Below are 13,902 nucleotides of genomic sequence, written 5' to 3'. Positions count from 1 at the left end.
GGGAGGGAGGGAGGGAGGGGAGGGAGAAGGGAGGGAGGGAGAGCGAGCCAGCCAGGGTCTTACTGTGTAGTTCAGGCTGACCTTCAGTTCACTGTGTATCCCAGGCTGGCCTCGAACTTGCAGTGGTCCTCCTGCCTTGGGCTCCCGAGTGGATTACAGGCTTACCACCACCACACCGGGCTAAAATTTTACTTTGAGCCAGACGTGGTAGTGAGTGCACACCTACAATCCCAGCAGTTGGGAGACTGAGGCAGGAGGATCACCATGAGTTTAAGACCAGCCTGGGCTACGTAGCAAGACCCTGTCTCAAAAAATAAAAGAAACAAAAGAAATTGTTTTACTTTTTTTTTTTTTTTGGTTTTTTTTCCCCGGTACCAGGAACCGAACTGACGACTTTGCGCTTGCCAGGCAGGCACTGTGCCGCTGAGCTAAATCCCCAGCCCCTGTTTTGTTTTACTTTGAAAATAAAATACTTAAGAATCCTTCCATGAGGCTTTTGGTTGGGTCGGGAGACAGGGTCTTAACTATGTAGTTCAGGCTAACCTCAAACTCATGGCTATCCTCCTGCCTCAGCCAAGTGCTGGGATTATAGTCATGCACCACCAAACCTGGTTTGAGGCTGATTTTTTTTTTTTTTAATAAAAGAAGGAAAATATACTAACAGACAGACATCCATTTACAAAATAGCATAAGAACAATACAAAACAGAGTTACAGACAAAGTTGTAGGAAATTAACCATGGTTGTTGGTATTACTTATTGATATCTTCAGAGTGGTTTCTCAGGAAAACAAATAGAGACATACAAGATTGATCAAACAAGTAATCATTAACTGTTCCTTTCTGTAGAGCGATAGAAGACAGAAGTACAACCTTGTTAGCTATCCTGTATATACATACTTACATGATTTCCCCTTCTTTCGCTTCTCTTTTCCCACACCCCAGTTGCCCTTTACTTTTGAGCATTTTCCTTTCTTTTCACAATGTCTATCATACCTCCTGGTTTTTATTCACTCCTTCAGGTCTTACAGTAGAGACTGATTTTTAAATGAAGCTTTTCTGTTTCTCACTGGGGTCAGATAGAGTTGTCTCATTGAATTTGCTTTCTATTTCCTTTTTCCATCCTTCATTCCCGTGTAAATTATGCTTTAGTTAACTGTTGGTTTTAGTAACATGGCATTTTAAGTATATTTATTCTCCTAAAGCAGGTGAAAGTAGGAAGAGTATCAGCCAGTTAGATAAACGCCAGTGACCTTGTATTAGAATAATCAGGTTATATACAGAAAAGAAGCTGTGCTTGACCTTTACTTTTTCTGTCATAGGTGTCTGTCCCTAATAGGTAGGGGCTGCTGCTTATTTAGGAGAAATTGAGGTATAGGGACTTCCCTGTTTCGGCAGAGCTTTCCTTTTACAGGCAATATAACCCTCATTTGCCTCATTTCTATACTGGTGTCCCATAGTACCTGTCTGGTGCAGTCCTGGGTATTCATTCATTCAGCAAATAATTTCCTAGAATGTTTAAGCCATGTGCTATTATAGTTACTACTTTTTCCTTACTAAAGTCACATTGGCATAGTTTGGCCTTTATAAATCTTTCAAAGCTGTCTTGAACACCTGTCCAAGTCAGTTGATCTTGATACATTGATCTAGTAGACAAGCTAGATAATGGAATTAGTCAAAAGTACCTAACCCCCATTAGGTACTAGAGTGGTTCTTTGAGATTTTTTCTGCGACAGGGTTTTATTATGTAGTTCAGGCTGGCTTGAACTTGCTCTGTACCCCAGGGTGGCTCAGTCCTTTAGCTTCAGCCTCCCAAGTGTTGGGAATCCAGGCATGCACCACACCTGCTTGGGAGGGTTCTTGAGAAAGGAATGGTGGTTGGTACAGAAGTATACAACTCAAAAAGTCTAGGGACGCTCCAGTGGCACAATCAGTTGGGTACTTAATGTAAAAAGTCTCTAGGAGCCTGAAGCAGAATGAAGTAGATGGTATGCTCTACTGTGCTCTTTCAGCCCTTTCTGGAACATAGCAAAATCCTGAAGTTCGACTTCACTTTCTATTATAGTTTTTTTCCACGCTATTCCAGAGAGGTCTCAAGAATTGCAAGTAAAGAAACTGAGGCCATATGGTTTACACTAACTTAAAGTCACCTGAGATGTTTTTCTTAAATGCTTTTCTTGGTAATGTTTCCAATTATCATTTTACAGACCAATGCAGGCAATGAGCCGGACTTGGAAGATGAACAAGTCTGCTGTGAAGCATTGGAAGTGATGACGTTGTGTTTTGCTTTGATTCCAACAGCCTTAGATTCTCTCAGTAAAGAAAAGGCTTGGCAGACATTCATTATTGACTTACTGTTGCACTGTCACAGCAAGTAAGCATCTTTTTTAATTTTAAGAAAATCTTATTTTTGTAAAGAGAAAATAATTGATTTATGCTGGCACGGTGGATCTCATAAATATTCTCTATAGCACATTGGTATTGAGGAAAATTTAACAGTGTTTTGCTTAACCTAAATTTGATTTTATTTTTTGTAAAATGCTAACTAATATCATTTCTCCAAAGTACTAAGTTCTCTGCTTTACAATTGTGTCACCTAGAATGTATATATAGTCCCATTGTTAAAATATCTGAGTTGTAAGATTTAGATTCCTAGATGCCAGGTTTTCTTGAGTCTGATGTGAGAGTCATGAAACCATTACTGTAGGAACTTTTGCATTTTATATTAAAATAGAGATCAATTGAAAAGCATTTGTTTTCAAGAGCATTTAATCAGCAACAGTAATTTTGCTTAAAGATACTTTTTGTGCGCAAGTCAATCAGATTTGTAGAAAAAGTTTGTTTTTGTCCTCACAGGTCAATCTGACCTTCATATTTAGACTCTTACTTATGTCACTATTACATATAATTAATCTCTTTTATATACATTTTGTTTTTTTTAAAAAGTACTGTCACATGCCCCTCAACAATAACAAAAATGGTGAAAATTTAATGTAAAGTCAAAATAAACAATTGGTTGAACTGAAGTCTAATGATAAAGCAAGCTTCCAGAATGTACACAGTGAGCCAGGCGTGGTGGCACAGGCCTGTAATCCCAGCACTCGGGAGGCTGAGGCAGGAGGATCATTGTGAGTTTGAGACCAGCTTGGGCTACAAAGTGAGCTCAGGCTTTGCAAGTTCAAACCCAGTCTGGGCAACTTAGTGAGTTAGTGAGGCTCTGTGTCAGAATTTTTTATTTATTTATTTTTTTAAGACTGGGAATGTAGCTCAGTGCAAAGGTTCTCTGGGTTTAAATACTGCAAAGATAAAAGTACGTCATAATATTCAGAAGCGATGTAGTGGGGTCTCAAGTAAGAAGGTTTACTATTTTAAGAAGTTCCTTGGGTAATTTCCTTGAAGACATCCAATGTAGCCTATTCAGAAACTCATTTTCATCCCCACAGTGGGGTGGGGAGTGGCATTGGTACCTCCTTGAGACTGACTTTCTTATGGCTGGATAGCTGTATGTTGAGGAGATACATTGAATAAGTTTAATTCAATTTTAATGCATTTGGGTAGTGAAGAGAGGAGAAATGATTGTCCAGCAATGTTAATTAAGTCAGACCTGGGATAACAGATTTCTTATTCTGTGTTGATTTTTTAAATACTTAAAATTTTTAAAAAATCCTTACAATTAGGAACATGTTTCACCTCTTAGATCAATAATAAAGGAACTTGTTTTAGCAGGTTTTCTTCCCTGTGTAGTATTTATATATATAACTTAGAACTATTTTGCCCGTCTTGCCTGAAACACATATAGTAGGGAAAAGTGCTTTAGATAGTGCTTCATCTCATGATGTCTGTCTTGTCTGCAGTAAGAATGGATGTGTTCTTAAAGTTAGGGTCTTTGTGAGCTGTAGGTATCTGATTTCTTATTACAGATTGTCTCTTAGCTGAAGTGTTTGGGACCAGAAATGTTTCAGATTTTGGGGTATTTGCATAGACTTTACTGTTTGAGCATCCCTAATCCAGAAATCCTAAAGGTGCCAAAATTTGAAACTTTAAAAAAAAAAATAGATTCTAGAATTACACTGTAGGTATAAAATTCCTTTTTTAAAGTTCATAAGAATTTGTCAGCAAAGCTGACCTGAACATTAGTCATTTGCATTAACTTTCTAAAATCTGCATCCCTTCATACATCTGGCCCCAAGCATTTCAGATAAAGCCTTGTGAACCTGTGCACAAATCTCCCAGAGTTTATACTTGAATAATCATATTGCTAACAAGTATGGTATTTAAAAGCATTTCTCACTTAATCGCTATCCCAATTCAAAAAAAAATAGACTTTGAGCTGGGAGTATAGCCCAGTTTTAGAGTGGGTAGTTAGCAGGCATAGGCCCTCTGTGTTCAACACCTCACACACATGCCAGGAAGTGGACTTTGCTGATGGAACTAAAACTGTTGAAATTAACTGACAAGTTTGTGGCCTTATAGAATGCTAAAACTAAGACTTAAATAGTAAGACTTAAACAAGATTTTTTGCCTGTTGAACTCTGATTTATTGAGTATAATTGTAACCCACTGGCAAATAAGTGCATCTCTACTATGTGCTTGGCAGTTAAAAGCCAAAGTCAGACTAGGGGTGTAGCTCAGTGGTAGAGTGCAAGACACTGTCAAATAAGGAACTTTGAGGCAGAAGTTGGTGCCATAAGTAAAGTACTTTGGGAGTTGGGAGAGGAATGGGTTACTTTTTATCTGGAAGGAGCAGGAGTGAAAGTTTTGTGCAGGATGTAGCATGTGAGTTCATGTTTGAGTAGGCCTTATATGTGCATAAAAATGTAAAGTGGGATACTAGGGCTATACAGCACTTGCCTAGCATACATAAAGCCCTGGGTTCTATCCCCAGCACCACCAAAAAATAAGGGAAAAGGGTTATGGCCAGTGTTCTCCCTCTCTCACCCTCACTTCTAGTTTTGTTGTTCTTGCAACCCACCCTGTACACTTTGCACTTCTGCTGCCCTGGCTGAGCAACCAGGACCCACTGCCTGGACAGCTACAGTGTTCTTGACCTTCCTGCCCCTAGTGTTATACCCCTCTAACCTGTTACCCACACTGCCGGCAGAGTGATCTGTACAAAATACGAATCTGTTGCTTTCCTGCTTAAAATATTTCCAAGCCTTCCTATTACCTTTCAATTAAATCTAAACTTTTAAATTTCCCTTATGAACACTCCACAATATGACCTGTACTTCTACTCATAACTTCCAATTTAAATGCCATATTTTCCAATAACTTTTTCCAGATCTCTGTTCCTGTTAAAAGCACTTCCATCCACATAATAATAACATTAATAAGTAAGTTACAGTATCTGAATTCCTTTAGGTGTGATATACTTTTCCAAACTCCTTCAGGGTCCGATGCTTTGTAGCCTTCCTGCTTAACTTACGATATTTTCTGATCCACAGTCATTTGACTTGGCCACTCCTGAGAGAGTGCTTTCAAAGCAGAGTCGAGGACTCTGGTGTGTTATGTAGAGGAGTAAAGATAACCCTGTAAATAGTTTAGGGGGGGAGTCAGTTTGACAGAAGGTCTGTAATGCTGAGATCTAAGTAATACTAGCTTTCAGCAAGGGTGGCCAATCTCATTTATTTGGTAAACATTTATCAAGTACTTACTGTGTATAGTATCAAGTGGGGCAGGGGTCAGTGGAGTTAATTTTTATCCAGAGTAGTCAGAGAAGGCTTCCCAGCTAAGATGACCTTAGCAAAAAAATGTTCTCTAAGGGTAAGGTAAGGGCCCATGAGGTAATGGGAAGTATAGGAAACCAGTGTGGCCTGAGCAGAGTGAGGGGGGCAGGGAAAAGCTATGGGGGTAAAGTTGGGTAGGATAACTCACATGAGGTCTGGTGGACCTTTTACAGATGAGTGCCCAAACTGCAACCCAAAACCCACTTATTTATCAGAAAGTGCCAACACTACAATTAAACCTGAATGCTGAAGTTTTCATTTAGAAAAACTCATACATTAACTTCTTTTTGTCTTAAAAGAAAACATATAACACACTTCTATGCCATAGGTTTGCCACTACTGCTCTAGGGTATTAGGAAAAGCAGCTAAACTATTCCATTGATCCAGATAAAAGATGACAGTGGTTGAAACCACGACAATAGTAGAAGTGATAAGAAATGATCAGATTCTGGACATGTTGTTAAAGCGAAACATAGAAAATGTTTCTTATGAAGTACTGTGGTAATCTTAATATGCTTAGGTGCCTTTTGTGAGGAATTGACAAGCAACAACCAACTCTTCATAAATTTCCCAGTCTTATTTGGGCTACGCGCTTTACTTGTTTAAAAGTAGGAGTAACCTACACCTTTGAAAGTCTGATGAAATTATGGACCCTCCCCCCAGAAAATTAGGTACTCCTAACTTCATTTAGGTTCCCCCAAAACTAGCCACAAAAATTTTAGGAGCTTCTGAGATTCAAAAACCCATCTAGGAGGGAGTTTACTACATAAAATGTATGTTGTTCTTTATGCTTGAGTTGTACAGGAAGTCGTGAGCTCCTTAGCAACTAGTACAAACATAGTTACCCCTAAAATACAGTTTGTGATATCTGGAAGATACACAAATGCTTTGTTGGCAGATCCTTGCTGAATCTCTTCCACATGTCAAACATTGTTTTACATGCCTGGAATTCTGGCATCAGCACAACAAAGCGCCCACCCTGGAAAAGCTTACTTTCTAATGGAGACAGACCACCATCTTGTAAACAAATAGTATTCATGTATTTGGTAACTGGTTCTTGAGCACAGACTTGATGCTAGATACTCTTCTAGGTTCTAGAGGCATAATGTGAAAGAGAGGGTGTCCCCTTCCCCTTGGAACATTTATTCTAGTGAGATCTGTATAGCATATAATTGATCTTTTAAATCCATAATCATAAGGTAAAATTCCTAGTATTGAGACCAGAGACACATTTTCCCCATGAGTCATCATAGAGGAGGAAATACTGTATAATATAGTGCTTCTTAAATACTTAGTGCAAACGGAATGATGTAAAAGGTTTATTATTGGGCCCCACACCTAGTGTTTGATTTCAGAGGTTTGAGATAGAGCCTGAGAATTGGCTTTTCTCTTAACAAGTTCCCAGATGATTCTGATGTTGCTGATCTGAGAACCATGCTTTCAGAATCACTCATAATACAAAGAACACCTGCAAAAATGTCCTTACTGTGATTGCAACAGAATTCCCATAAAGCTGTTGCTCCAAAGCACAATTGAATAAAAGTTCTGTGGAAGGCTGAAAGATTGCATAAGATTTACTGTACAGCATTTTAATCTAGAGTAGCATTTCCAGCCTGTTTGGAAAGAGCATATCAGAAGGCATCTCTCAAACTTTGAACGCTAATTTCAGGGTACAGTCCTAGACATAAGTTCATCTGTTATATATTGGTGGTGTAAGTGTTTAAGTAGGGTTACCTTTGTTTCCCCGTTATTCATCCCCCTTGCCAAGAGAGAACAGTGCTCAATTTTTTTTTTAATGAGAATAATGTATTAAATGTGAAACATTTCTGTTTCAGAACTGTTCGTCAGGTGGCACAGGAGCAGTTCTTTTTAATGTGCACCAGATGTTGCATGGGACACAGGCCTCTGCTTTTCTTCATTACTCTGCTCTTTACCGTTTTGGGGGTGAGACATTTTTCATATGCTTGCCAGTGTGATTCATTCTTCCAACAAGGACATTAATGAGTTTTGGTTTTAGCTTTCATTAAAACTAGGTCAGTCTGTATTTAATGGATAAAATACTAGAAATGTCCCTACTGTAGTTAGCTATTCTCTTTTTAAAACCAGGTTCTGATCGTGGATGTGAAGATTCATACTGTTTTCTGTTGTTTCAGAGCACAGCCAGAGAGAGAGCTAAACATTCAGGGGACTACTTTACTCTCTTAAGGCACCTTCTTAATTATGCTTACAACAGTAATATTAATGTACCCAATGCTGAAGTTCTTCTTAATAATGAAATTGATTGGCTTAAAAGAATTAGGGTAAGTTACAGTTAATACTGTTGGTTTATATCATTGTTGATGGTATTTTATTAATAGGTGGTTTATCATTTTGAATGTTTTGATTAAAGAGAAAACTCCAAAGAAACAAATGGACCAAAGAATATACACACTGCATTGGTGGATGTTAGTAACTCACCATTCACAGAATAAATACATAATTGTGTAAAATGCTTTGCTTGAGACTTGGAATACTGCTGTTTGGTTGTTTCCATTTAGTGTATTGGGCTTTTTTGCAAGAAAATTTAAAATCTTTAGTTGTTTTCATTAAAAATGCATGTAAAGGCTAGCACTTCTGATCATGAAGGCAAAATTTACTTCTGGTGAGATTTAGTTTTAACCTTCAGATGATCATTTCTTAAGGCTGCTTCTCGAAATTTTTGAAAATAATTTATACTTGCAAACTTGCTTGAATGGAAAGATTTAGACCAGTGGTGGCGAACCTATGACCCTCATGCTGCAGCAGGCTATTTGTATCATTAAAAGGTTCACCATCGACTCCCGGTACTGGAAAAAAACAAACAAAAAACAAAACAAAACAAAACAAAAAAAAAAGGTTCACCATATGGGGCTGGGGATATAGCTCAGTGGCATAAGTGCCTGCCTGGCAAGTGCAAGGTCGTGAGTTTGATCCCCGGTACCGCAAAAACAAACAAACAAAAAAGGTTCACCATCACTGGTTTAGGGGAATTATCTCATATCTCCCCAGCTCTGTCTCATTCTGGCTCTGTGTCTTTCCCCTTGACCTCTGTTTTATTTTATTTATTTATTTACGTATCAGGAATTGAACTCAGGACCTTGTGCTTGTCAGGCAGGCACTGTGCTGCTGAACTATATCCTCGGCCCTACCTCTCTTTTATAAGTTATACATTTACCGGGTTTTTTTGTTTTTGTTTTTTTCCCCCTTTGGTAGGATGATGTTAAAAGAACAGGTGAAACAGGTGTGGAAGAGACGATCTTGGAAGGCCACCTTGGGGTAACAAAAGAGTTACTGGCATTTCAAACTCCTGAGAAGAAGTTTCATATTGGTTGTGAAAAAGGGGGTGCTAATCTCATTAAAGTAAGTTCAGCATTCTTGGTCCTAAATGAGAAGTATACTTCTAAATATCATCAGATCTGTCTGATTGATAGTATCTTCAGTATAGTATTTTTTCGCCTTATTTAAATAATCTTTGGGCCATACATTATTCAAGAGATGTCACTAAATATATGTAAATAAATTAGTGTATTTTGTAAATATTATTTTATCAGACTTTAAATGAGGTAAGCCTTTGTTTTATAAGACTATATCATATGTATCATTTCTTTAATGAGTTTCTTCTTTTGTATGGTAACTCAAACCAAAAGTATCATTTTAATGCATTTTATTTTTATTCAGAATTGATTTAAGGCAGAATATGGTAGCACATGCCTATAATCCTAGTACTCTGAGAGGCTGAGGCAGGATGATTGAAAGAAAGGTCAAGCCCAGCCTGAATGAATTAGCAACACTCTGTCTCCAAATATTTTTTAAAAGGGCTGGGGACTAGCTGGGTGCAGTAGCACACACCTGTAATACCAACACTCAGAAGGCTGAGGCAGGAGGATAACAGTGAGTTCCAGGCCAACCAGAACTACAAAGCAAGACTATCTCCGAAGCGGACGGAGCTGGGGATGTAGCTAGTGGGAAGGCCCTGGGTTAGGTCCCTAGTACTGGGGTGGGGGAGGACCGGTTTATTTTTTTCATACACGTTTGATTAAAGGAGTAACTTTCTTTCCTTTCTTTTTTTTGGCAATGGAGGGGGAGGTTGGGTTTTTTGAGACCTGTTCTCACTTACGTATGTAGTTCGGGCCTTGCCTTGAACTCACTATGTAGTCCAGGCTGGCTTCAAACTTGAGGCAATCCTCCTGCCTCAGCCTCCCAAGTGCTGGGATTACAGGCATGCACCACCACTCCTGGCCACAGTCAGTTATTTTAATACTCAAAAAATTTTTAACATGGCAAATGAGTGTGGTTTGTACATAGCACTTAAAAATGGAATGTCTTAGATGGGCGTGTGGGTGCAAGCCTTGTAATCCTAGCACTTAGGAGGCTGAGGCAGGAGGTCACCACAAGTTTAAGAACAGCCTGAGCAGCACAGCAAGACCGTATCTCAAAAAAACCAAAGGAGGGAGGGTTTAGAAAATCCAAGTACATTTTCTGAGTTGTAATAAGACCTTAAATTCTGATAAGTAATTTTAAAATTATTTTCTTTCTTATAAGAGATACTTATTTCTTTTCCTGAATATATCATTACTAATACATGATTCTTTTTTAACTCTTAGGAGTTAATTGATGATTTCATCTTCCCTGCATCCAATGTTTACCTGCAATATATGAGAAATGGAGAACTCCCAGCCGAACAGGCTATCCCAGTCTGTAGTTCACCTGCTACAATTAATGCTGGCTTTGAGTTACTTGTGGCATTGGCTGTTGGCTGTGTGAGGAATCTCAAACAGATAGTAGAGTCTTTGACTGAAATGTATTACATTGGCACAGCAATAACTAGTAAGTATTTAAAAATATACAATATTTTAAGAAGTTGTGATGGTAATTGTCATGTTTCAAATTCTTTTTGCTAGCCGGGTGTGGTGGCGCACGCCTGTAATCCCAGCACTCGGGAGGCTGAGGCAGGAGGATCGTTGTGAGTTCGAGGCCAGCCTGAGCTGCATAGCGAGACCCTGTCTCAAAAAAAAAAAAAAAAAAAAACAATTCTTTTTGCTGATTTTTCCTTTCGTAAACATCAAGCCATGTTTTTTTAGCACCTAGTTTAATGTTTTTAACAAATGGATGTGTAATTAAGATCATTGTGAGCAGATAGTTTTGTATAGAGAAATTCTGTAAGTAACTAGTACAAGTGTTTGGCAATTTAAATTTCAACTTTCAAATCTGAAATAAAACATAAACTCCTGAGTAATATGTAGCCAAAATAAAATGCAGTTTAAAACTAAGTCACATCCATTTGAAAACCCTCATTTAGAAGTTCTTCAGCCGGGCATGGAGGCACATGCCTGCAATCCCAGCATTCGAGAGGCTGAGGCGGGGGGATTGCTGTGAGTTCGAGGCCAGCCTGGACTACAGAGTGAGTTCAAGACCAGCCTGAACTGCATAGTGAGACCCTATCTCAAAAAGACAAAAGTTCAACATTAACTTCCATGAGTTTTAAGAAAATCTGGTTTTCTGGTGATGAGAATGTGGAAAGATACTATTTGGTACATGCTATTTATGTTCAGTTAATGCCTCTCTGAAGCCCATGAAAATGGGGTACAGGCACTAGGCCTTAGACTCAAACTCATAAAGGGTGAGGACAGTATAAAGTAGCAGAACATAACAAGATATTTTTTGATACATTGTGTTTCAGAATGCAAGGTTTTTAAATAATAGGTGTTTCTAATTAAACAGATTGCTTAAAAGATTAGACTTTTAGCTATTCTTTCAGGTATACATAGTGCCATAATTTTCTTTAACTTAATAGAGGTTTATGTGTTTTTAACTGGTGCATTTACATGAAAAAATTTGAGGTGCTAAAAAGAGGGTACACTTTAAAAAAAAAAACAAAGCATACACTAAAATGTATGCTTCTACATGTGCCCCAGTCCTTTATAACCAGTTCATGTCTGCCTCCCCAGCTTCTCTCTGTATGCAAAATCCTTTTCATTTTGCTCTTTGACCGTAGATTGGAATATAGTACAAACATATTTTTGACTTTATTGTTAAATCTAAAGATATATTTGAACTAATTGTTCTCTATCCCCCAGCTCATAAGTATTTACCTAATTCTATTTACGGGCTTTATACCTTTCAGTTCAGTAGACTAATTCACTTGACTGACTAATTCACTTGACTGGTCCCCTAGAAAATGGCAATATTTATGTTATTTCCAGGTTTATATGGGGGTAGAGGGTAGCTAGTGCTTAACATTTCTCAAAAGACTTTGAAATCTGCAATCTGTTTTGGAAGTGAAAAAGAAAAATTGGTGTCAGAACCAGGTTGATGGTGGTAGGGTTATTTAAAATGCAGAAGGGCCCGGGATTTAGCTGAGTGGCACAGCACCTGCCTGGCAAGTTGCGAGGTCCTGAGTTCAATTCCCAATACAAAAAAAAAAAAAAAAAGCAAACCTGCTATGCCATCTTCCTTGTATGGCCAGTTCTGAGACTGCCATCAGAAACAAACCCAGGTAAGACGTGGATGTGTGGCTGTGTGAATAAGAATCTGCAGCGCTGCACACTGCTGTGTGTCTAACGGGTGATGAAGGTAGAGTGAAGCACTGTCTTAGGTAGCTATAGGGATGGTGGAAGTGCTTTATCCATGTAATAGAGCTCGAAAGGAGAGGATGGTTGTGTTCATGCTACAAGACTCTTCTCCTTCTCCTAGCTTGTGAAGCACTTACTGAGTGGGAATACCTGCCACCTGTTGGACCCCGCCCACCAAAAGGATTTGTGGGGCTGAAAAATGCTGGTGCTACTTGTTACATGAATTCTGTGATTCAACAACTCTACATGATTCCCTCCATCAGGAATGGTATTCTTGCAATTGAAGGCACAGGTAGTGATGTAGATGATGATATGTCTGGGGATGAGAAGCAGGATAATGAGGTAAATTTTAGTTTTTTCTCTTTTCTGTGTTTGAAGTTCTGATACCTGATACCTTTCTCTTAAGAGAATATAGTTGATGTCCTTTGGATTCTTAAGTCCCTCAAATAAAAAGACATAGTACTGACATACAATGCTGTACACACCCTCCCTCCTGCATAATGTGATCACGTCTAGATTACTTATAATACCTAACACAATGTAAATGCCATGAAAATAGTTTTTTTTGTTTTGTGGTTTAGGGAATAATGACAAGGGAAAAAGTCAATACATGTTCAGTACAGACCCAGTTTTTCCCCAAATATCTTTAGTCAAGGGTTGGTGACTACAGATATAAAGCCAGTAGTTATGGAGGGCCAACTGTATTCTAATTTGACCAGGCCTAATAAACTATTTGTAAAAGCAAGGGTAGACTCTGCTGGCTGGACTGCTACCTCTCGATGTAAAGCAGCAATTTAATGTACACGTTGTTTGTTTGTAGTATGCAGTATAATTTGGAGTTTGTGTAAATCTTTTACTAGTTTATATTTTTACTTTTCTACTTCACATTTTAATTACATATCATTAATTTGTGCCAAGTTGTATAGTATTTGCCAGTTTTATTATTTGTACTTGCTTCTAGGTTATACTTACATTTCCCCCATTTCACTGCAAAGTTTAGGCCGCCTACAGAGTATCCAATACAAAGTAAAGCAACAAAAAGTTAAGATTGTTATGGTGGATCAGAGTTGACACCTATGGCATTGCTTTTCAAAAAGAGACGGTGGAAAGACTTAGGTTGTGGTCGTGTTTGTATCTACTTTATACTGTATTTATCTTTTCTTGTTTGTAGCATTAGTGGGAACCAAGGAAAGAAGTCAGAATATATTCTCATTGTAATAAACATCTTGAATGGTTCTTTCCTCATTTTCTCCCTTCAGTCACCAGAACTGGATTTGTTCTGGAAAAATAGTTTGCCACTTGCAGGGCTTCTAAAACATACTTGCGGGGCTGGGAATTTAGCTCAGTGGCACAGCGCCTGCCTGGCAAGTGCAAGGTCTTGAGTTTGATTCCCGGTACCGGAAAAAAAATTTAAAAATAAATAAATAAAACACTTGCCTCAACTCCTCCCTGGACCTGTGGACCACATCATCCAGGGATTAGGGGCTGAGGATGTAGCTTAGTCGTAGAGCACTTCCCTAGCATATGTGAGGCTCTGGATTCCAACCTTAGTACTTTACTTTTTTTTTTTTTTTTTTTTTTTTTTTTT

At 38.4% G+C, this 13,902-nt stretch overlaps 1 protein-coding gene across 4 annotated transcripts in view; it reads left to right on the top strand.

Annotated features, from left to right (window-relative positions):
• Usp9x (ubiquitin specific peptidase 9, X-linked) overlaps positions 1-13,902 on the top strand; it is a 123,031-nt gene that overhangs the window by 79,972 nt on the left and 29,157 nt on the right. For all 4 annotated transcript variants that reach the window (XM_005413264.2, XM_013509210.1, XM_005413266.1 and 1 more), the window contains exons 26-31: positions 2,206-2,372; positions 7,560-7,668; positions 7,878-8,024; positions 8,956-9,102; positions 10,347-10,569; positions 12,436-12,656. In XM_005413264.2, coding sequence (XP_005413321.1) covers positions 2,206-2,372; positions 7,560-7,668; positions 7,878-8,024; positions 8,956-9,102; positions 10,347-10,569; positions 12,436-12,656 — 1,014 coding nt within the window. The remainder of the gene's footprint in view (positions 1-2,205; positions 2,373-7,559; positions 7,669-7,877; positions 8,025-8,955; positions 9,103-10,346; positions 10,570-12,435; positions 12,657-13,902) is intronic.

This window comes from Chinchilla lanigera, unplaced genomic scaffold (genome assembly GCF_000276665.1).
Source record: "Chinchilla lanigera isolate Chin_1 unplaced genomic scaffold, ChiLan1.0 scaffold00164, whole genome shotgun sequence".
NCBI lineage: Eukaryota > Metazoa > Chordata > Mammalia > Rodentia > Chinchillidae > Chinchilla > Chinchilla lanigera.
Note: the sequence above shows the minus strand (reverse complement) of the source record. Positions and strands in the feature narration are given on the sequence as shown.